The sequence below is a fragment of the Stylophora pistillata genome, chromosome 7 (genome assembly GCF_964205215.1).
Source record: "Stylophora pistillata chromosome 7, jaStyPist1.2, whole genome shotgun sequence".
Lineage (NCBI taxonomy): Eukaryota > Metazoa > Cnidaria > Anthozoa > Scleractinia > Pocilloporidae > Stylophora > Stylophora pistillata.
The window spans coordinates 26,202,318-26,226,822 of record NC_142525.1 but is presented as its reverse complement, the minus strand read 5'-3'; the positions used below and the strand labels follow the sequence as shown (position 1 = coordinate 26,226,822).

Here is a 24,505-nt window from a genome sequence, read left to right as displayed (position 1 = left end):
TTTCATTTCATCGCAACAGAACCAGTTTATTTCTGCAGAACACTACTGACACAGATCAAAGTGCAGGTATAACGATAAATAGGTCAAGAATCTCTGTACAATTTAACTATCAATTATCTTACAAGGTTGTTAATCTCTAAAAATAAATATATCTCTTCTTCGCACTGCACTTTCAATAATCTTTGACGCTCTGTGGGTAGAGCCATTCAACGAGTCCGATCACCATCTTTCACTTTGTTTTAAACTAAATTAGAATTAAATCTATGCGTGAGCACCACTATGGCTAACTTTTATAAGTAAATAAGGTAAACCTCAATCAAGTGCCGAAAGTAATCTACGGTAGCATTGCTTTTGTATTACGTTTCCCTTGGGTCTGGAAAACTCGCGCCATCCTCGCAACCAATGAGATGCAAAGCTAAAACCACACGTGACTTGGTCACGCGCGTTTTCCCGCCGTTCTGGTTGGTCTCTCGTCATGTCGCTGTTCCGAATGGTCGTTATGATTACTTTGGCTTTTATTTTACGCTCCTATACATTCACCTTATCTTTACGGTAATCATTAAGAAAAATTCCAGATAACTTTCACTTATAAATCAGCAGCAGACATTGAAGACAATGAAGAAACGGACTAAACTGGGAGAGAAAAAGTCCTGGACCGTGGACACTGATAGTGATGGCCTTATCAACTGATACTTGCCAAAACTTCACAAAATGGTGAATTGCCAACTTATTTTATCTTTAAGAAATATTCATAAAGCTTCGAAATGTTGCCGAGACCCGTCCTCAGAGCAAGCTTAACTGCAATACGTCGCGCATTTAAGAATAAATCATTCCACAACGACTTCAGAATTATCAATTGATAACATCAAAGTCACATAAGGAAAGAAAACATGCTTGACATTTAGTGAGCTCAAATTTTTCGGTGGGGTGAGAACCTATGAGTGCCGGTACTTCAGGTTTAACAACTTCGCTTGTCTCTCTTCTGTACAGGTACACCTGTAATGCTTCCAGTTTTCACAGCCGAGTTAACTGTCCACATGGCATTTCAAAAGATAACATTTATTTTAAGCTTGGCACATAACATTCAGCGCAGCAGGAAAAAGAATGTGGATGACAAAGCTAGTCACACTAACAGGGCATATCACGACTATAAGAATTCTGAAAAAGCACAATTAATTTCAAGACTGATGCACGTTTCCTGGGAGCAAAAGCATTCTTTTTTCCTATCACAAATACCACACATTTCAGTATTTTCAAGAACAAGTGTTACTAATAATTTTCTACAAATCCAAAACAAACAAAGAAATTACGACGAATGTTGAAAACGTTGAAAATGTCAGAATCGAATTATCCAATTTTCCTCTCTGTGTATTTCCTTGTTTTATAGTGGCCGGGTTGCCTGCAAACAAATATCATTCCTCACGAAAGATATCGAAACATACGACTCCTTACGAAAATTAACACCATTTGTCTCTGTAGATTAAGTGCATTTTTGTTTAAAGACATACTTGGTCATTAACATTTCTGGAGATAACCTAATTCATTAACATTCATTCATACTACATTTACGTGGCTCCGTTTCATGGCTCTCTGGCTGCCTCGATTCTGTGGATCTCGTACGGTCACGGTTAGCATGTTCACGCACGGTTTAGTCCACAGTGGGATAACGTTTTGCGTTACACTGCGCGATAGTATCCCCTCGCTACATAAACGGATAGGAGCCTTCCCAGTAAATTACTAATTAATAGCTTAATTTCCAGTTTTCAGTTTTCTCATATATAGTAATATTTTGGGATATACTTAAAATACCTCTTGAGGCTACCTAGTTTCCCTTCAGCACACTGCACGTTAGCTGTCGGAAAATAACTATAACTTAATACGCTAATAGTCAAACGAGTTAAAATTTAAGATTGAAAAGCACACAAAATATTGCATGTTGGTCCATCTCACTTCCAACAGTTAAAATTCAAATCATTTCCAGTAATTTTAAGACTGCTTGGAGATTCAAACCTAAGGGTCATGCGTAACCATTTCAGTAAAGTTCTACTCCAGAAACAAAGGCTTGACCTCTATATAAAGTTCATCACTCCGTTACTGGACATTCTAACTTCAACCTCTGTGTTAAACCTTTTTAACAATTTAACACACAGCTCCTTTTAAACGATATTTATCAGGGTCCAGTCGTTCAAAGGGTGGGTAACACAGTCCAACGGATAAATCGCTATCCAGTGAATAAGTGTTCACAAAACATGCTGAGCCGTCCACCGGAAAGAGATTTTTCCAGTCGATAGCGGTTTCCATCCTTTGAACAACCGGGGCCTGGTGAACAACATGTTTCTAATAGAACTAAAATCACTTTACTGACAGCTGTGAGAAGCTGCACTTTGACCATGTCTTGTTTTCTCCGACGGAAAACCTCTTCGTACGCCTTTTTTACGTCTGCGATGAAACCTAACTGAGAGACCACCTTAAACAACAGTTACTTAGTAGTACTTTCAAGTAGTCCCGTTTGTTTTTCTAAACTCTTCAAAATGATTTTAAGGCCTTTTTTTTTTTTTTAAAGGGTAGAGAAATCGTGAGGGTAAAGTAATTAACTAGTCTGATACTCCAAACAAAGAAGGCAGCAGTAAGATTACTACGACCGCTAGCAACGAAAATCCCGAAAAGAAAATCATAGCCCATTGCTTATCAGTAAGAACTACCCTGGTAGCCTCTTTGATTTCCGGTTTACGATCATCATTTTCTGCGCTGCTTTCCAAGATCTTTTTCTTCTTCGGTGTCATGGTCCTCGCTGAAGATACCGCGGAGAAGACACCCTTGATGGGACTTGGGGACTGGTCTGGAGCATTCATTAAACGTAGTGCGCAAACTCGAAATCGAACCTCGGTGGAGCCTGAGACCGAGGTGTATTCGAATTTTGTGTTCGGCCCCTTGTACGCCTGAAAATAAGGAAAGCGCTGGTAAATATCTTACGCCTCTCTAACCTAAATCGGATAGGTAGAAAACATTTATCAGACAATGTGTATGTTTCAGCTAACCTGCACAAAATCGGGGTCCTTTCCGACACACTGACTCTGCAGTAAATATTCGATTGTTTCTCCTCTCTTGACAATTTGCACAGGTTCCCATCTCACATTAAGTGAAGAAGGTGTCACGTTTTCTACCATCAACCCTATAAAGACGATTAAACGGACGAATTTTCAACCCAGTGATGCATACAACTACAGCAGTGCACACTAAAAGATGATCATCATATTTTATCTCACGTCTAATGACTGCCTTTTTCAATTAGTACAGTAATTTTTCTTTTAACGATTACACTTCAATTTTAAACGTGTTTCAAAATTAGATGTTATCAAATCCAAGCAGAAACTTATAAAATTTGAGTGAGGTATGGTTCTTTTAGCACTGTTTTGTTTACAGACACTAAGAATATCATTTAATGCACATTTGATCAGATTCATATGCTTTAAACTTGTGCAATACAAGACCTAGAATAATGTCATTATTAATGCTATTACTATTATTATTATCATATAAGGGGCAAAATTACTGAATTGTGATTGATCAAGACAGAGGGCATTTTTCTTAATTTTTGTAATTGCCCCGGGAAAAATTACTTGAAAATGATTGGCTGAAAATCGCTTAGCAACGGCTGCCAAGGTAAAGAAATTTCTGTTTGTTTTGTAACAATGGCGTCCCGTTTTGCGGGAGATCAGTAAGAAAACATTTTGCCCCTTATATTATAAACAAGTAATCACATGGTTCCTCGTAAAATTAAGGATTAATATCACTTGTGTTTTCGGAAGTTGCAGAAATTGCCCTCGTCGCTGTGCGACTCGAGCAATTTCAGCAACTTCCGAAAACACGCGTGATATTAATCCTTAATTTTACTCGGCCCCATGCGATTACCTATACTAATTATAATTATCATTGTTATTAATATTATCATTAATCATCATTTACTTTTATTTGTAAACAAGTCACTGGTTTTCTCTGGGCATTTTATATTTTTTCCTTTTTTTTAGGTTCAATATTAAAACTTTTTAAAAGAACCTAATTTTTACATCAGCCCTGTCAAAAACACCTTTTTCAGCAAGAGTATGTATGTGGGAATTGGATTTCAATAAAGTTGTACTAATCAAATTGGAAAAAAAATCATTATCATTTAAGTCTTTGAAAAAGTTGACAACGTCAGCGCAACAAATACACCAAAAATAAATCGCACTTTCTACCAAAAAAATCTTTACAAGCGTATTGTGATGGGTATGAGAGTTTTTCCCTTGTTCTAACTCGTGATTTTTCGAAAGACTTAAGCCGACGAAAGAACCATCCTACAGCTTGTCAGCTGGGTTACTGAATAAGACGTCAGCACACTTACCTTTGACTGTATTTGGCGGCTGCGCAGTCGTTACAAAGGACACCACGTCAGAGAAGGACCCAGGCCCCGCGTCATTACACGCTTGGATACGAAACTGGTACTCAGTCCTCTCAAGTAATTTTCCAACCTTATGCGATGTCGTTGGACCACTGAAGACGGTAACGAAGCTGAAAAAAGAGTTCACAGAAAAACAGTTAACGTGGCAGAGAAGGAAGTGGGTTATCCTCTCATTCTGTTTGGTAAGTTTGCTCCAGATCAAACGCGCAAGATGAGTGCAGTTACGGAGCCAAACCCTTTCACTCTCAAGATCTCATTAACAATCAACCTCGTTCCCAGGGTCTCTCCTCTTCCCTCCCCCCTCCGATAAACTCCGATGAGCTCCGACAAGCTCCTGCAAGCTTCGTCAAACTCCAGCAGCCATATCGGGTCTGTCTGGTTTACAGAAATTTCACTATCTTTTCGGTGTTACTAACCTTCCGTTTTTGTCCAACATTTCGAGTTTGTACGTCATACCAGCTGTGCCTGTCTTTCCACCAGTGCCACGTGATGTCCATCTCAGCTTTAGACTCTGGTACGAGGGCGTGGCAAGTTCTAGCAACGGAGCGGGAGGGGGGAGGTCGCCAGTGGACGCAAACACAGTGGCGCTGAAAATGAATAAATAATAATAAATTTAACTTGGGAGCTTAAAGTGCACCTGACCCCTAAATTTTTTTTTTTCACTTAAAAAAATCTTCCTGCTTTGGTGAGTATTTCTTCGAAAAAAATTGTTGGATTTGGTTAAATCCTCATCTTTTTATGCCCAGTTGAAGCCGAGATCCGAATGGACCACGACCGCGTAAATGGGGATCTGGGCAGAGTAGACTTGTGACGTCACTTCGAGAAGACCCTCAGGGAAATCTCGGCCAGTCGTCGAGCTGCGAAAGCCTTTCTAGCACTAAATTCATTCTGCGGCATATTTGCGACCAATATGGAAAAACTCTCTATCACAAACATAACCAGTAAACTGTGCAAAATGGCGCGAAATACAGATTGTTGGGTTCTCGAAGTGACGTCACATTAGTCGCCAGACTCTTGATCCTTGAAACGCAGTCGTGAGTCAAAATGGCGGTGATTTTAATGCGATTTTCTGTTCTTCAACGGGGCACAAAAATTTAAGGATTCAACCAAATCCAAAAATTTTTTCGAAGACATACTCACCAAAGCATGAAGATTTTTAAAACGAAAAAAAAATTTAGGAGTTAGGAGCACTTTAAGAAAGCTGTGTGAATCCTACAAAATAAACCGCGGAAAGAATGGTCGGCTTGATCAAGTTTAGGAGACGGACTGGCTGCGAAGAACTAGTATTCCATCTAGGAGTGGTAATAATTCTGTTGAAATAAGATCCGATAACATCCGATCAAACTCCAGTAAGCTGTGATAAAACTCCGATAAGCTCCGATAAGCTCCAATAAACTCCGATGACTCACCGGAAAACACCGGAAAACTCCAATAAAGCTCCGATAAAACCCCGATAAAATCCCGATAAACTCCGATAAAACACCCATAAAACTCACATAAAACTCCTATAAACTCCGATAAGCTCCAATTAGCTGATAGCTAATATTCCCGAGTTCAGAGATAAAAAAAAACATTTTTGACTTCTGTTTACAAAGTCAAAAGCACCAAAAAGTCTTCAGAAAAGACGCAGACAAGTCAGTGTCTCACCTAAATGGTCCACAGCCTATTTTGTTAACAGCCTGAACACGAATTCTGAAAGAAAAATGAACAAACGACAACAAGAATGTCTTATTGCCTCTTTTATCTACACTAACTCCCAGTTTTTCAAGGGTTCGACGACTCTATCCACTAGTTTAATCACTATCCAGAGGATAGCAGAGTATTTTCACGCCGACATTTATCTCCTAAATTATGTCTTATCCCTAGGATAGCATTAACGACCTTTCAAACAATCAAGAACTTGGTTTAACTGAACTTGTTCCTAACAAAAAATGTGGAACCTAAGATCAAGACCCTAACTAATTCTCTTACCTGTAAACAGTGTTAGGTTGAAGTTCGTTGATGTCATAATCTTGATAAGGTGATGTTGTTTCTTCCTCGGCCTCAGATCCTTCGCTGGTGACATCAAAACTGATGTTTTTAAAGCCCGCCACTTCTACGTTGTATGACGTAATAGTGGCGCCATTGTTTCCCGGATGTCTCCAGCGCAGGCTCACGTGAGATGAAGACTTTTGTACCTAAAGAACACGACTCAAATTCAATATTCTCAATATTCCCACGAGACAAAGCTGACGGAGTGGTCACAAGAACTGCAGGAGCGACTACTAAAGGCGCATGGACGATACAACAGGAGTCACACCAAACGCAACGTAGACGTTAAGAAGTTGTATCAGAGTTGTATTAAATAAGCGCTAAGAATGAAGCGTAGTTGTCACGAAGGTAATTCCTCAGAGATAATAGTTGTCGAAAGGTTTTTTCAAACATCTTTGCTGGAATTCTCCACCCCCCCCCCTCCCCCAACCCAATCACTGCTTCAAAATATAGGTTACCGAGCTAGTTTTAGAACAATCTATTGACTGAGAAAAGAACTACAATCCGTCATGTTGTCGGAATGCACCCACTTAATAGCCAGAAGTTAGAGGCGATGTTGTGCAGAGTACAGCATACTTACAAATGTGGAATTGACACGAACCAAAGATGAACTAACTTCAAGTGCGTGAAGCAGATTACTGATTTTCGAAGTGATTTTCAAACTCACCACTTTTATCGAAGTCACCGCCAATGGCGAAGCAGCCGGGGTTTGACATGTACTCACAGGACTCCACAGACTAGAACCGACTGCACTGACAGCCTGGGGAGGAAAAATCATTCGGGTAAATAATCAACAGAAACATGTGAATTAAAGAAGGATGCTCAATGTTCCTCGGAAAGTAAACAAACCTTTACTCTAAAGTAATAAAAGCTGGCGGGGCTGACTCCTTTGCGGACTTCACATGTTTTGTCTGGGCCACTGTAAAGCTGAACAGAGAAAAAAAAAAAACTTTAGAACAGCATAAGGCTGACTTGAGTCACTTAAACAAACAAATCAACTCTACACTGTAAGTGCGCCCAAGTGATTCACAAGCGAATCAGGAGGTGCAAAATTTTCTTTATCAGATAATGAGAATTTCCGTATCCTTATTCGCAGGGTGTTCCCTTATTCGCAGGGTGTTCTCTCTTTCGGGGAACTTTCGTGAAGAGTCGGAGAGTCTCCGATTCCAATCGGTCATTCAAAATATGCCATCAGCCCTATGTGAACTGCGACGTCCATTGATTATTTGGCGACTATTCCTCCTCCATGCTACCGACTCAAGACTTCTCAACTTTAATTTTACTTCACGTCTTAACCACTTTTTGTTTGTAAAAATAAACCTAGCTTGGTACCTCAGTAAATGCTCCATCCTCCATCCATTCTAAAGTGTATCCAGTCACTGGCGTACCGTTCTCTGCCGGACACTATAAGAGTCAAACGAAATTTATTTGAACCTACTGTCTATTAGTTGTGCTTTAGGTGATCTACAACCACCTGATAATAAAACACTGATTTCCAATCAACCATCAAAGATCACTGAATAGAGGTGCTCTTCGATTGAGTGTCGTAAAACCAAAACCGAAGTAATAACGATGGCCAGCTGGAAGAAAAGAAAATGACTAGAACTCAAAAGTAAAAACAACCAAACTACCTAAAGCGTGGGAAAACGCGGGAAAACGCGGATGACCAACTCGTGATCAGTTGTAGTTTTGCATCTGATTAGTTGAGAAAGTTACGCGAGTTTTCTGGACCAATCACAGAACAAAGTAAAGCTAGACCAAAGCAAACCCCGCGGATTTTTCTCGACACTTAATCTAAAATTGCTTATTTTCATGATCATTGTCTAGACATAAATTAGTTGCAACATTTTCCCCCTTTTGGCTTAAGATTTGGTACAAGGCGCTAGTAAATTCTCTACCATTGTTCATCTTAATCAAGCTTGGAAATGCTTCACCAAAATGATTTTATGAAAAGAAAAGGTACTTGATGTAACATTGTTACTTACTTCCCAGGACACGATGATAGCTGCAGCCGAGCGGCATAAAGTGTCCGGCGCTCTTGGAGTGTCAGGGGGGCCTGGTGCTGTGGTTATGTGAGATACTTCTGATACCTTGCCAACCTGTTGACATTGAAAGGAAAGAGTTCTCAAACTGCTTCGTGCGACAACGATTACACACCAAAAGAATAAATTTTCCGCAGAGGACTTGAGAATAAAGTAAAGAACGAGCTTGAAGTATGGAGCCATTTCCAATGCTCTTCATCCTATGTTTTCGGGCGCAATTGGAATTCGGTTTTTAGGTTTTTGTGGAGGGGGGTGGGGGGGGGGAGGGGAAGAAAACCGGAGAATATAGAGATTAACGGAGCAAGGACGAGGACTACCCCCAAACTCAACCCACATGTGACTTTGGGTCCCGAAATCGAACGCAATCTACAGCGGTTGAAGGAAGTGCTGTCGCCGCTGCACTATTGCAGCCACATTGAGGAAGGTCGGTCTAGCTAGTTAGCAGTTCTACTTAAAAGACCCTTAACGATAAAAATAAAGTAGACACATTCTGAATTATAATATCTTACCCCAGCCTCGTTCTTTGCTTTAACTCTAAACGAATACGTCCTTCCTGGAAGCAGCCCTGCTACCGTACACATATTGTCAGCAAGATGGTGGATCTCCCTGAACTCTGAAAACACAATAAGAATAACCATAGCAACAATGAACAAACTTGCGTGTGATATACCAGAGTCACCTCAAACGAGGTTTTCGCCGACACAAATTCTGATAGTGGTGTTTTACGGGGTTAGGGAAAGATGCCTCCCAAAAAAAAAAGGCTTGAGAGGTGCGTCATGACTGATCTCCTGTACAACCCAAGCTGTTCTTTCACAGGAATCGTTTAAGATTCGTAATGCATCTTATTCCCTAGCCTTGCGTGACGAATACAAAACAACGGTTGAAGACTGAAAGAGGACACACCTGTGCACAACGTACGTATCCCTAGCAGATGGGTTCCATTTTCTTAGTAGTACACGGAAGCGGGTGCTATTAAGCCGGGGCACCTGGGATATGTAGCTATGGAGCGTTGACGGAGAAACAATAGGGACCTTAAGCAGTCAGGACGGCGACACCAAGGAAGACTTCGATTAAAAAATGAATTTCTACTCTTAGTTAGAATTTTAAAAATGGCTGCAGGAGCTTACTGTCTCATACGACGCCACAGCTCAACTTCAGCATGACTTATAAAAGCAGCGTTGAGTTCCAAATGGAAATTAAAATAATTTTCCGTCGCGGTTTCGGTTCGCAGACGACGCAAATTTTGGCGATTTCACGTTGTTGTTTTGCATAGGACGGCTAAGAGATGTACAAAGTTTCAAAATGCACGTGCTGAGCTATTGTTCTGCAAATTAGATCTCTTGTTTTTCCACGTCCTCGTTGCCGTCGCCGTCGTGGTTGCTTAAGGTCCCTAATGCGATGACTTCGGTCATTTTTGTCACGTGCAAAACTTTCTCCGACTAGGTGACTAGAGCAGTTTTCAGCTGCTGAGTTTTCATCTTTTTCCGCGCTATAAGCAGATTGATTGCTTTCACTTTGAGTTCTCATTGGCTAATGATAATGATTGATCGATGGCATAACAACTACTTTCTTGGCTTTCGTTTTTTGACCCTCCATTGAAAACTGCTCCATATAATAATTAATACTGAATCAGTGAGACAAAAAAAAAATTAATAAGAAGCGATAGTTAACCAAGGACACAATGAAGGCCGAAGATGAAGAAGGGTCAAACAAAAGATTACAAATGACCTCACTAAAAACTTTAGGTTGAATTTCTTACCCTTTGTTCCAGGATTTACCATCTCCATGATATAACCTAATATAACAGCACCCCCGTCATAACTGGGTGGATCTAAAGCAATCACAAAATAACGCACAATGAGTCAATTAGGATGTAACTAGGTGAAACGAACAAGCAACGTTTTTATTGTCTTTCAGCCTGTCGTTATTGCAAAGCATCATCTGACAATATAATAATAATAATAATAATAATAATAATAATAATAATTTTATTCACTATAATCACTAAAAGTATTTACAAAAATTATGATGAAACGATTAAAAATCGAAAACAAATGCGTCAAAATGTCCAGTAAAGATTCCCAGTAAACAGGCCAGACCACATCACAGTAATCTCGTGAGTAGGTTCTTTAACGTCCCTTGCCTAACCAAATTAACTAATAGATGCAGGAGACGGGACCAATGGTTTATTCGTCCTTATCCGAGAAGACTAGAATGTCTATCCATTTCTTGATGTTATAGAAAGGTAGCACATTCTCCTCAGTTATTTTAAGACCGTGAGTGTTGGTCCGGCCGGGGCTTGAACCCTCGACCTCCCGCACAACAGTCCGGCGCTCAACCAATTGAGCTAACCGAGAGGCGGTTAGCTCAATTGCTGTAAGTTTTATTTTCTACGGCAAAATAAAACTTACACCAATTGAGCTACGGGAAAATAAAACTACAAAGAAAAGTCAAAGGAAAGCAGGCAGACTATGTGTAGCTTTGTTTTGTTCGTTCGTTTGTGTTTTTTCCCTTTTTTTCCTTTAGTTTTTTTTTTTTTATTACATTCCCAGTGAGTCCATAGGTGGTTACGACTCATCATTCCGTTAGTTTGCTGGTGCCAATTAGGGAGTGACGTGTCAATTTCTGAGCTACTGCGCACCTACACCTCCCCTAACTTAACCCTTCTTTGCTATCAGCTGACTGTAGTTGGGTCGGGGGGAGGGAGGGTGTTGGTGCGCAGTTGTTTAGATACCGACATTGATCTGAAAAGTCTTACCCCAGAACATAACACCGTGACCTCACAGGTCTCGCACACTAACCATTCAGCCCCCTATTCTACCAAAAACAAACAAACGAAAACTAAAAAGAAAGTGAAACAGTCACATTTGCGTGTCAAGCATACTACTCGGCACTTACCCCAGCGAAGATCAAGTGTGTTTGGCTGAGGTTTGTTAGATTTTGATAAGACTGGAGGGTTTGCTTGGCCAGGTACAACAGGTAAGGTCCTGATCTTTGTCACTTTGGACCACTGAAAGAAAACAAGAAGACAGTGAACATCGATCATCACCACAATGCAAGACGCACTCGCACCCACTAGAATTGAGCTACTGCTATGCAAGCCACAACTTCATCAAAATATTCTGTAAAGCTCACCTCACTAGTACCACCGTCACTGACAGCTGCTAAGCGAATTCTGAAAAGATGTCCAGGAGATAAGCCAGTAAAAGTGTATTCACATGCCATACCTCTGTACACTTCTGTAAACTGCCCTCCTGAAAAACAGAGCAGTAAGGAAATAGTTATGACTATATAGAAACCTCAGGTGTGAGGGTTTCATCACTGAAATTAGAACTGATAATGATCAAAATCTGTACTTTTGCAGATCCACATACCCACATGACTCACATTAAAGAGGATCAACCCCTCTCCCCTCCCACCCCAACTCTGGGTCTAGACATTTCCAATGCATAAGGCCCTGTTGGACAGATAATTTTCTGCGACAAAAGTCCCATTGGTCAATAATTCAAAAGTCCTTACCTTTACCATCATCAACTTGTAACATATAAGCTGAGATCTCTGATCCTCCCATGTCCAGAGGTGGCCCTAAAAAGGCACCAAACTTATTAAAACTCCTTACCTTAGGATTAAGAAATAATCCATGCATTTACAGTTAAATACAGTTCATAATGGCTTGGTAAATGATCTAAACATATCAAACATTTAGTAGCTACGGGTCCATCAATTCAAAGCTTCAACATCCCCACCCAAGCAATTCCCTGACTTTTGAGCTTTTTTGTTCAAATTCCCACCCGCAAGGAACCAAAATTGTGTTCATATGCCATCCTTATTATTTTCTTGTCATAAAAGGCAAGATTAGCAACCCTGATTTTCTTGTAGACCTTTTCTTCTGAGCCATCTAAACCCAAAAATGAACTTTTACATGTACACACCTCCAAAATAATAAAATGAAGCATGTTTATTCTGCTAGAAAGAATTATGGACAGTTCTAGTTAAAATTTCCTACCCCACCCAGGCAAGGTTCCAATTCCCCACCCCCAGGCACTGAGGACAGTCAAATGCTCATGGGTTACCCAGGAAGGGGAATATTGACAGAAGCTTCACGTTGATCAATGCATCATATGAAAACAACAACAGTAACATTTCAAAGTCGTTATTGGAGTATCTATTGAGCAAGCAAGAGAAGCTACATCTACATGGTTACATTTAACTTAATTTGAATTTACCCCAAGTGATAGCGAATCCTGAGGATCTGACTTTTCCCTCAAGAACTGGCCAGGATGGTTGCCCTTGAGGAAAAATAAATAACATATTAAATTCAGCCTCGTGGAAGCTGCTGGTCATTCTTGTATTCGTCACACTAAAAAGTAATACAGCTGTATGTTTTGCAAGCAACCCAGCACTTAGAGATTAGGATTATTACCTGGTTTACAACCCTTTCACTCTGATATGTGACCAAAAAAGGACTTCTCCATACAAAATCAAGTCATTTTTAACCCTGTAATCCCTAAGAGTGACCGCCATCTAATTTCTCCTTACAATATCACCTCTAAATCACACATTAGGGTCATGCGGATCTTGATTGTTGAATACATTCTTCCTGTGAGTATCTTGGGTAATGTATAGAGAACAGTATGGAGAATATGCATACTGATGTTAGAGTGTAAAGGGTCAAGGAGAAAAGTGATATCCTCAGTAGGGAGAGAGGCACAGTGAAGACAAATGACCCAGCCACTGATCAAACCCAAATCTCTTGATCACAGTCCTCCTCTCTACCTCAGAATCACAGTACATCAGAATCTCCCCCACCATTGTCAAATTTCAAACTTACTTTTAATACCTAATACTTTTAATACTTGGGTCTATTAGGTTCATGGACACTTACCAGGTCTTTCTGGACAAGTATCAAACATGACAGTCTCACTCCATTTGCTTTTTCCTTGTGGATTAGAAGCCAGAAGCTGTTGATAAATCACACAGGAATTAAATCAACAAATCAAACAGCCAAACAGGAGTGTGCTAAGTCATGTTTGGGTCATCAGCAGTTATCTGGAGTTGTATTGCCAGGTGGTGCATTCAAACCCCCTCCAAATCATTCCTTTGAACACCGGAAGTCCTGTTTCCAAAGACCTACATGTAATTTTCAAACTCTACTAAGGGAGTATGCCCCTGGACCAATCTAGAATCTAGTCTGCCTTCCTTGAACAATTCTCTACCCCCCCCCCCCCCGATTAAATCCAGGATCTGCCCCAGTACTGGGCTCACTTCACATTGCTCTAAGATTAGTCCAACTACATCATACACACAACTAACTAAAGCCAATTTACAAGGAAATGCAAAAGTCTTTGCCTTACCCTGAATTTGTAACAAGTATTCCTTTGCAGTTTATCAATCACACAAGAATTTTCAAGTCCTCTGTACACCACACGGAAACCATAGCCCTGGAACAAAAATAATAGGAAACTTAACATGAATGGTAAAAGAACTGGCTAAAGTTTTGTTTATAACGTGTTACATTTGTAAAAGACTTCTTAAAATTATCTGTGCTTAGCCAGGGAACAAAACTTTACACAACCAAAGCTTCCTTAATTACCAAGTTTCTACCTCCAAGATTACCACTCAATATTCAAACACAATTGATAATACACTCACAGTACTGTCGTCCTCCATTTCCAGCAAATACTCTGAGATTTCAGCTAAAGAAAAAAAAATCAAAAATATATCACTCTATACTCATACATGATTTAAGAAACTTCAAATCAACACAAAAGCAGTAAAGTTTTGAATGCAATATTAGCCATCATCTAGAACACAAAATGTTGAATTTGGACAAGGCCAAACAAGGACCTTGAATATCAGGTTAGATAAAAGGGATGCGAAAACCATGCTCAAAAAAAAAAAAATTGCTAACCTCCTTTGGATTCTGGTTTGCTCCAAGAAAGATTCAGGGAGTTGACACCTGCTTTGTCTAGTTTGGGAGGGGCGGGGACAGACGGTGCTCCTGCAATGGTGACACACTTCAAATCCTTGCTGAATTTACTGTAGAGAAATAATTTATAAAAATCAAAGATTTGAAAGGTTGTGCACAAAATGTTACTGAAAAAAGTACCACTTCTATACGTCTTATAGAAGTGGTACTTCTCCATCTGAAAAAGAGATGATAGTCCAGCTTGCAATTGTATCTGCAGTAAATAGTGAAAATTAAAAAAAAATACCAGCAACTGTATTTGGTATGTAAATGTAAAAGAAACATCTTCACTCATCTTTCTTCATGGAAAAATGAGCCCACTGCTCTCTCTAACACCTAGTTAATGCCAATTTTCTGTTACTTATTTACAATAATTATTGTAATTTAAGCCAATTAATAACAGACTGAACAAACTTCTGAAAATATCTTCACTTCTATAACCTTCTCCATTAAATTTCCATGTTAATTCAATATTAAAAATCAATACACTAAGGCCTGTACTAGAGGCGACAATTAGGGGTTTATTACCTTTTATTATTACATGTAGTTGATCCAATTACCAATTTCTTCTAACTAACATCATAGGGACTGTATTGCAGACAGCAAGAAGAATAACTATTGAAATCATGGGAGATACTCACCTGGCTCCTATGCTATTCACAGCTTGTAGTCTGAATGAACAAGGTGTTGCAGGGGGTAGCTTATGTGTCAGTTTAAATTGTCTCTGGGGCCCACAGTAACACTCAGTGTAGGCACCTCCCTTTTCACCCTTGCTCCACTCCAATCTGTATAATGTGATTGGGGAACCATTGTCCGAGGGTGCCTGGAGCCAATATGAACACATTCAAATAAATTAATCCTCCGAGCATCAGAAGAAGGAAAAGTACTACGGACTGTCGCAGTAGCTCAGCTTTTTTTACCCACAATATGGAAGATACAATTTCCTTTTGGAGGGCTGGGAAGTGGGGTGAAGAAAATGGAGAAGATGAAGATCAATGAACACACAACTCCAGTTTTGAGGCAAAACTGCTGAGATATCAGTAATGAAATGCTGTTCTTGCACAAAATGTCTAAAACTAATATCCTCCACTCCTAATCAACGCAGTGGCTGTAAATGTGTTCATCTTTGAAAATAAAGCAAACTTTTCTCCAGTTTTTTGTTTGTAATCTGTTTCATTATGAAGGACTGTGACATGTATTGTACGGATACCTTTAATGTTTTATTCAATCATTTTAATCAAATTACCATGTGTTAATAATTTCTGTGGTTTCTCTCATTTTGCATGCATTAGAGAATTGAGCACAACTGTGTCATGTGTCCTGTCATGCAATCAGTCCCAGACATTAACAATAATTATAAATTGAGGTGTAATGTCTTTAAACTATAACATCATAATACAGTAATTGTTTCACAGCTAGTTGAACTTGATCAGAGCTTGGCAAGTACCAAATGAAAATTAGTTCATATCAAAACTTACATATCAAAATAATAAGAAATAGGAAATATTTTAGAAGAGACTGACCGTCCACTTGATAGTAAAGCTTGTCTTTGTTCTATTTCCAATATGAGGCTGAACAGGTGTTGATGGCACTGAACAGGGCATGTCACATATAGCTTCCGGAGAGATTTCTCCTTTGTCGTCATCTTTTTCAGCCTGTAATCTGTTAATGAAGACAGAAAACACAATGATTAATGGACCTGAATTGATGCCTTAGGATGCGAGCCAGAAAAATTGAGTTTTGGGTTCCTAATAAACATTAATTTTTTTTAGTTGTTCAAAACAACTTTGTTACAACAGAGGCTTAAAAAAAGTGTTCACCATTTTCCAAGAAGTTTACCTGCATGCCCCCCTCTTAATGTATCATGCTCAGTTTCTTAACTGGCATTCAAACTCACACCAGTAACAAAGCACTTACCTAAACTTATACTGCATTCCGGGTTTGAGTTCCTTAACAATAAACTCTTTATCCGAACCACTACAAGTGGAAATGAAAAAATTATAAAATCTCTTACATGTACAGTAGTCAGTGTAGCTAAACTTGCTAACATTGAAAACACTGCAACCCCCTGCCCCATCTTCAGTGCAACAAGGTCAAGATTTTTCAGAGTTGCCATTTGACAAACTAAAACCATAAAATAATTGCTTGAAAAAAAACTCAGTTTCGAGAGTGACATATGCATCCATGTATGTCAGACAGCTAGGGAGAAAGAGGCAACTACCTGTACAGAGCATGTCTCTCACTTAAGACTTAAAACTAAATTAAACACCAAGCTTTAGGCAAGCCAAAAAGTGGGACTTCAGCTAAATTATTTCGTGGTCATTTACATTGTACTTTTCACGGGCTTTTGAAGAGTTTATTAACAACTAAAGTAACAGAGGTGGTAAAGAAGATGTTACTACCTCCTACATGAATGTTACATCAAGGTTACCAATTTAGTTACTTAACTATCTTTGAAAATTTAGCCACTTGCATGTAAACTTTCTCCACCCCTGTGGTGACCAGAATGGTCACTGTGACAATTATTTTATGCCCAGTCACAAGTCAAGTAGTACAACACCACTTTTGATTTTAAACTGTCAAACTACATTTTTGTAACCAACTTTAAATATCTAAAAGAAAAACATGTTGAATACCTGTAAATAGAGCTGTATGGTGATGCCTTGGAGAACATCTGTAAATCAAAACTGCACCCATCGAGGTGGCTGTTGTTGCTAACTTGTCCAGCCCAAGAAACCTTGACAGTTGTGCTATTTAAGACTTCAATCTGTAGTTTGAACAAGTTTCATGTTTTCAGTTATCCTGAGCTCAATTCCTTTTCTGCTCTTTTTATTTATAACATAACCAAAGTAAAATGCACATTCTGATTGGTCAATTCAGTGTCCACCATTTGCACATAGGTGTATGCTGCTTATGTGAGCAAATGCAAAGACTAGTTCCTGCACATGTTCTGGTCATGTAAGATTTCACTGTTAACTTGATGCTCAAGGAGCATTCACTCTGGCTTCTTTTATTGCCATGGCATTCACACCAAACACAAGTACAATTATAACATAGCTTGTAAATTCATGCAATCAAATTCAATTGCATGAGTGTGCTTCAATTTTCCTTTGTGCACGCTTATGACATCTGCAAACAAATCCCTCGCGAAAACATTTTTTTCTTGCAAGGGACTTCGGCATTTTTCATTAAAAAACAGGAAAAACTTCCGCAAAAAAAGTTAAACTAGACATGGCAACAAGCGAACAAGCCGATGAAGATCTGCCCACTTTTTCTTTGGGAATGGATTTTTTAACTCCAGAGAAAGAACCCAGCGGAAAGGGAAAACAAAACAATCAACGGTTTCATCTCGTTTCACAACTCCAACTTCATTTCCACCCATGGATTTACTTGTCAGTTTTTGACCAATCTGAGACAAGATCATTGAAGCATAGCAAAATACTTTCCGAAACAAAATAAACAATGCATTGAAGCATAGAAGAGGGAATTTCTGCCCTTTACACATAATTTACAGCACTGAAAATGTTATAAAGCAATTGGTTTATGTGTCAGCTGTGCCTTCATCGAGACTTGAAGCACTTGGGAAGTTTGGAGAGCACTCAAGAAGCTGGAGTTGCTCTCGGCTGTGCCTCAAGCAACTCTTAGGCATCTTTCGTGCTCTCCAAACTTCCCGCGTGCTTCAAGTCTCGATGAATGCACACTAACATATGAACCAACTGTTAATAGTGATTATGTACGAAATACCAAATCGTACTTTACAAGTATTGAACTCAATAAAAACCAGTAACAGAAGAGCTAAGCTTGTATATTTAACCTTACTATTCAAGTTGCTTCTGTCAGTATCCGTATCCAATTCGCTGTTGTTAGCGCCCCCTTCTAAGTTGTGTTCACAAACATTCTTAATTCATTTAGCAAGTGAGGTGCTCGCCCCAGCATCATAGTTTGTTGTTAAATCAGACGTCACAGTTTTGCCAGTATTTTCATAGTTTGAACTCACATATGGCTCATTTGTAATCTCGTGAGAACTAGTATGAACTTTGCCACATTTGGCTATCTTTCAAGTAATGAAGTTTGTGGACCGGCCCATTCCGAAAACACTCAACATCATTTAGCACAGGCCTACCACGAACGGCGTGTGCGTTTGCATGTGGGATGAGCTTAAAAGACAGGAATCTTTGCAAAGCGGTCTTCACAAAACACAGCTTTCTGTAAATTACGTTGTTTACAAAGAGCAAGCTCACGATAACACAAGTTGTCGCACTCTCATCCCCAGTTTCCACGGTTTACGCAAGGAACGCCTGGGACCTTGACCCCCCTTTCGGCAACCAAAATGGCTTGCATTTTCAGACTTGGGCTTTCCTGCGGAAGCCCAAGTAATAAAAGGGAACTCTTTTGCTACAATGCATCAATGGTTATGTTGTAAAACAAATGGTAAACACCACAGCATACACTATTCAGTCATGGATGCACAAGGGAGGTTTACTAGTAAGCACTCAAGAAGCTAAGAGGCTCTTGGCCATCACCTTGCACAACTCTTATGCTTTTTTCGAGTTTAAGCAATCTCCCAGTCCATTGTGATATTTGATATCATTAATGATATTATCAAATATCATTAATGGAGGCAGTGTGGCCGAGTGGTTAGAGTGTCGGACTCGTAATCTGCCGCTCCAGGGTTCGAGTCCCACCCTGACCACTGGATTTGTTTCACGGTAGCCCCGAGTTCAGATCCTTGGCCACGCTTGTAAATAGCCTACTGGTTTGCCTCTGGCCAGTTGGGGTTCTTAATGACATTCTTAATGATGATCTTAATGATGTTATGTTCAATTTAGACCATTTGTTTCATTTGTTTGCAAGGACCACAATGGAAACTACTGGTTCACCAGTAATTGTGTAATCCTATAAAAAGACCTTTTTTTTTTTTTTTGTGCATCCATAACTCAATAATATACGCTGTGGTGTTTAACATTTGTTAAATAGATATAGCCAACCAGTCTACGTACCTTCTGTCAGTTGGGGTTGTTTAACATTGTGTTTATGTCTATTAACTATGTTTAATTCCAATTGATTTGAATATATCAACAAAGTTGAAATGGTAAATTGGCCACCATTACGATTATAAAAGATGACGTTTCGAGCGTTAGCCCTTCGTCGGAGCGAATAGGGGAATTGTGGGTTGTGTGTGCTTTAAAGGCAGAAAAAGGAGCTACGTGATTGGTGGGAACATGGCAACGAGAAAAATTTATTTGTGTTTTTCTCGTTGCCATGTTCCCACCAATCACCTAGCTCCTTTTTCTGCCTTTAAAAGCACACACAACCCACAATTTCCCTATTCACTCCAACCAAGGGCTAACGCTCGAAATGTCAGCTTTTATAATCCTAATGGTGGCCAATTAACCATTTCAACTTTGTTGATATATTCAAATTATTTCATTACCCTCACTGACGCAGCCCCAAACAGTTTCTTTAGAAACTATCAGCCTTTATTCATTTAATTCCAATTGGTTTGAATTAATGATTTCTAAATCTGTAAACTCAGCAAATGTGTGAACTACATTCTAATAACTGTCATTGTTACCATTATTGATGGTGACTAAAACAGCTACTTACATCTGGTTCCTTATGAATCTTTAGTTCCTCTAACATATTTTTCCCTGTTAAAAGCAAATTGATACAAGAGGGAAATAAATGTCACAGTAGTGGTTATTGGGAGATTCATTTATCAAATATCATTTCAACGAAACATAACTACAGTAACTGTAAAAGAATTAAAAAAACAAAAGTTAAATATGCCTCTCTACTTGAAAATTTATATTTGAAAAAATCCCTTTTCAACTATTCAAAATAACCTGGAAAAAATATTCTTAAAAAACTTACAACATGGTATTCTTTTTATCTGCCTTTCTATCCATTTAAACTAACTGTTTAATTAATAAGTGGTCTTAAAATGGTACTATTATCATGATAATGTTTCTACTATAATGATAATGGTAACTAATATGTTATTGTTAGTAGTACCTTCTATAATGAGGGCAAAACATTACATTGGAAAATCATTCAGAGTATCAAAAATATAATTATTTTAAAAATGGCTGTTAACAGAAAAAGAAGACAACAACATTTACACCACTCTTAAGGCTTCTGGCCATGTAATTTGGTTACATAATAGTTTGCAGTATATCCTGTGTAGATACATTGCTATGGAAACAGATTCATGGTCAAACAATTCTATTTGACTGTATACTTTTACAAGTCAGCTGCACAACTACTCTGCAAAGGATTGATTTCCAGATTACCAAAGTAAAGCAAAGAAAATGGATAGAATATTGTTTTCAATTCAAAAGGCCAAACTCTTTTGATTTCTAATGAAAATGATTGGGGAAAAATCATGCTAGATACAAAATACAGTTACCGGTAATTAAACAATCTTAATCTGTTAATTAAGTCACTCAGCAAAATATATTAAGCTCTCTGATAAACAATTTTAATTAATATAACAATTATAACAATTTTAGCCTCATGATAGACAGTGTGCTCCAATAAGTATTTGCTCCAAAAAGTAAATTTTTTCAATGTAAAGCATAAAATTACATAGTGCCACTGAACCACAAGCTTATTCAAATACATTTGGGGGATCATTCAATTTTCTAATTGTAAAAAAAATCCCAAGCCATTACCCTAAACACAAAAAAAATTACCCTTTAGATCCACAGCACAAGATTTGTCAGTAACATATAATTATAGACATGTATTGGCAATCACCCACATGTAAATTGCTTTCTTTCTAGAAACAAAAAGTGTATGTAACTTTTTTTCAACCTTGATTTCTCAAACACAAAGTTACAGTCACACGTCTTGTTGTAGTTCTATACTTCAAGCTTAAATCCAATTGCAATAGAACCATTTACAATGAAAGTAACATGATACATAAAGATTTTGTGTACATGCATATTTAACAGTGGCAGCTTGTATTAGGTAAAATTGTTAATGTTTCTATTTTGACTTAGATCTCCATTTACTCAAAATGATAAAATCCAATCTGGTGTGCAGTTCTGTTATCACATTAAAGGTTTACATATCATTTTCAGTTGCTAAGCCTAAAAGGCTTATTGCTGGTAAACTTGCATTAAAAAAAAGTTGAATAAAAAGCGAGTGAAACTGACTTGCTCCAGGAGAAGCTGTGATTCCAAAAATTTTTTAAAACTCACAACATCTAGTCATTACCCCAGCCTGATCATGTTGGTTTAACAATTTGCTGTTACCCATTTCATTATAGCTGTTTTGATTAACATCAACTAAAGGTAAAGCTGAATGGGAATTTAAACACTATGACTCCAGAAAGGGGCTTAACAATTACCCCAGGCTTTTCTCCCAAATCAGACAAGAAAATGTTAATAAAAAGATCAATTTTTCAGTAAGGACCAATTAGTATCTATGACAAAAAGCTTCAAGAAAAAATATGTTTAGTGTGGAAGAAGCTATCATATCCTGTAGAAAACACTAAAACTTGATAAATACAGCCATTTAACAAAAGGTAATTGGGAGCTGAATTTAAATGTTTTGAATTATCCTCACAACATTTTTCAACAATATAATTTATCTGTTCGTAGTAATATCTATGAAGGTGACGTAGATAAATTTTCTTGCTTAAAAATCCAAATATAAAAAAATTATTTACTCCATGTTCCATTTTGATTAAAACCTTTCAGAAATTACAAAAATTTAACTGTAATGTGATATAGGGCATTTCAAACATATCAGTCAGGTAAACTGATATTTTCCTGCTCCTATTTATATGAACATGTACATGTGTTATGGAAAAAATGGTAACGACATTTCTATTTCTATTTTTGTGTCCACTTTTCATATTTTTCGTGATAGAAACACACACATATGTGAATAATCTCTCAAAGAAAAAATGTTTGTGTGGCAATGAAAGCATTCTATTTTAGGAAAAAGTTACAGGAATGTTTTTCTTCCTATTTTACGGTAATTTTACCTTACTCTCCAAGGCAGTTTTAATAAAACATAAATAGAACAAAGGGACTTTTTGTTGATTTATTCTAAGCGTGTCTTTGTGACATGTGATCCGTGGTACAGGTAGTACTAGCTTCTACCATGATCATGTATAACTTATAGTCAATTTGTTGACGAAAATGTTTAAAAATATATACCAAAGACGTTCAATAAAGATATACATGTTCGTTATAAATACCTTTGACTGGCTCTGATTCCAGTGAAGAATCTGTTAAAGGAAAAAAGGAAAAAAAAAATAAGAGATAAAGAAACAAGTAAGAACAAAATTAAAGTTGAATTTACTTAGCACTTTCTTTCAGCTTTCATCTTCGTCACTTGTAGCGACGGCTATTTCATCCTGTATCGGACTATTTTGGTCTTTTCAGTGTGTAATGGGAAGGAAAACAAGGTCAATCAAGGAACACACAAGAAATGATTTTCTTGCAAAAAAAAAAAAAAAAACAGGAGGAATGCCTCTTATGTTAGGACAATGACTTTCGTTATCACGAGAGGACAAGAAATATCACCTCTATTTAAGAAAACTTGTCTACACAACCAGACAGCTGAATGGAAAAATTCGAACCCCCACAGAAGGAAACCAAACATTTTGCCAACATTAAAAACAGAAATTTGTGAGCTATAACCCGCGTTTCACTGTTTCAAAGTAGCCTCGATCAAAGAAGTTTGTGTACTTTACCTAACAATTAAATCGAAAACACAAGGATTATAGCCTTGCCATAATTACCGTCTTTAGAAGGGCTCGTTTTGTGTTCACCATTCATCTGGGAAGAATTGACTCGTACATACTGTTTCAGTCCTTGTATCGGCAGTTGAATGACCTGATGGCAGTGGCCATTACAATTCTCATCCTCTTTGTTGCTCGCCTTCCTTTCTCGAAGTTTCTTTTGTAGTTTTTCTCGTTGTTTATCAACCCTTTCGTCTACCTTACGGACATCGGCATTCGTGTTTGAAGATTGTTCGTTCCCATCGTTGCAGTTGCAATGGAGACAATGATTCATGTGTTGCAATTCTTGCAAGTTCGAGGCAGAGTCGGAGTCTAGCTCGTGATAAACGCCATCTTCTGACCGGAAAACTACAGCATGATCTGTGTCTGGGTCGACGAGGCGAACAATCTTCGGCAGCACTTGGTCCTTCTCTGAAAAATTCAAACAAATGACTGTACCGGACGAAGTGCGAAGTTCGATCTTGCTTCCTCCAGTTACTTCTTGAGGAGACATTTTCTTTAGCTCTGCCGACATCACCACATAGGATATATATTTCTGGCCTTTAGCCCTGTACTCAGAGGCAACCTTTTTAAAATAAAACTACTTTGTCTTTACAAGATGTAACTTCGGACGCCGAGTGAAAATATGAAAAACACCTTTCAGAGAGTCGACGTGTCGGCGCGTCTAACGGATTTGAGATTCTTCATAACATTACGAGCGCGGTCTGTAATGTCAAGTGAACAAGTGTCAACAGTTCTATAAGACAAGGAACAAGAAAAATTCCAGTTTTAGCGTCGAGTTTTCGGCAACAGCTGCTTCACACTACTAACTTCCACGTAGTCTTTTTTTTGTTTTCCTCACACTTAGCAGCCGCTGACCATTGTAATTCCGCGGGGGAGGCGTAGGAAGTAATTGACCGGAACCAAACGCTGTGTCGTGAACCTATTTCACTTTACTCCAGTGATTTCCATTTCTAAATTTAATTTTTCCTGTGCGACGATTTCCTTTCAAATTTTTCGACAGTTAAGTAACTTCTTGAAAATTTTTTGGAATTCATCCGGGATAAAACCATAGTACGATCGATTTCTTAATGACTTTTTGTTACTTTAATTACGAAATACCCTTTCCATGCTTTGTTTATTTTGTGTATTCAGGGCGCTTTATTTAATTTATTCGTAGTCTCGAAGCTTGTCGCGAATTTTCCTTGTGTTAACAAAGTGTGAACTGATGAAAAATGATATTGCTGCAACGCCACTTGTTCTCTTTTCCATTTCCTGTTACCATCAAA

At 38.4% G+C, this 24,505-nt stretch overlaps 1 protein-coding gene across 1 annotated transcript; it reads right to left on the bottom strand.

The window, feature by feature from the left end:
• On the bottom strand, window positions 1–24,445 carry LOC111336410 (fibronectin type-III domain-containing protein 3A). The gene is made up of 27 exons (XM_088726789.1): window positions 23,238–24,445; window positions 22,692–22,721; window positions 20,087–20,130; window positions 17,116–17,246; window positions 16,397–16,456; window positions 16,003–16,141; window positions 15,121–15,302; window positions 14,423–14,550; window positions 14,164–14,207; window positions 13,866–13,952; window positions 13,397–13,472; window positions 12,738–12,800; window positions 12,031–12,096; window positions 11,647–11,765; window positions 11,410–11,521; window positions 10,271–10,342; window positions 9,021–9,124; window positions 8,455–8,568; window positions 7,802–7,873; window positions 7,319–7,396; window positions 7,137–7,229; window positions 6,410–6,615; window positions 6,086–6,130; window positions 4,855–5,025; window positions 4,382–4,548; window positions 3,039–3,172; window positions 1–2,939 (listed from the first exon to the last, which is right to left on the bottom strand). Exons 1-27 carry the CDS (start codon window positions 23,749–23,751, stop codon window positions 2,595–2,597), a joined length of 3,396 nt encoding a protein of 1,131 aa, XP_088582915.1. The 5' UTR covers window positions 23,752–24,445; the 3' UTR covers window positions 1–2,594.
• Window positions 24,446–24,505: the final 60 nt, after the last annotated feature.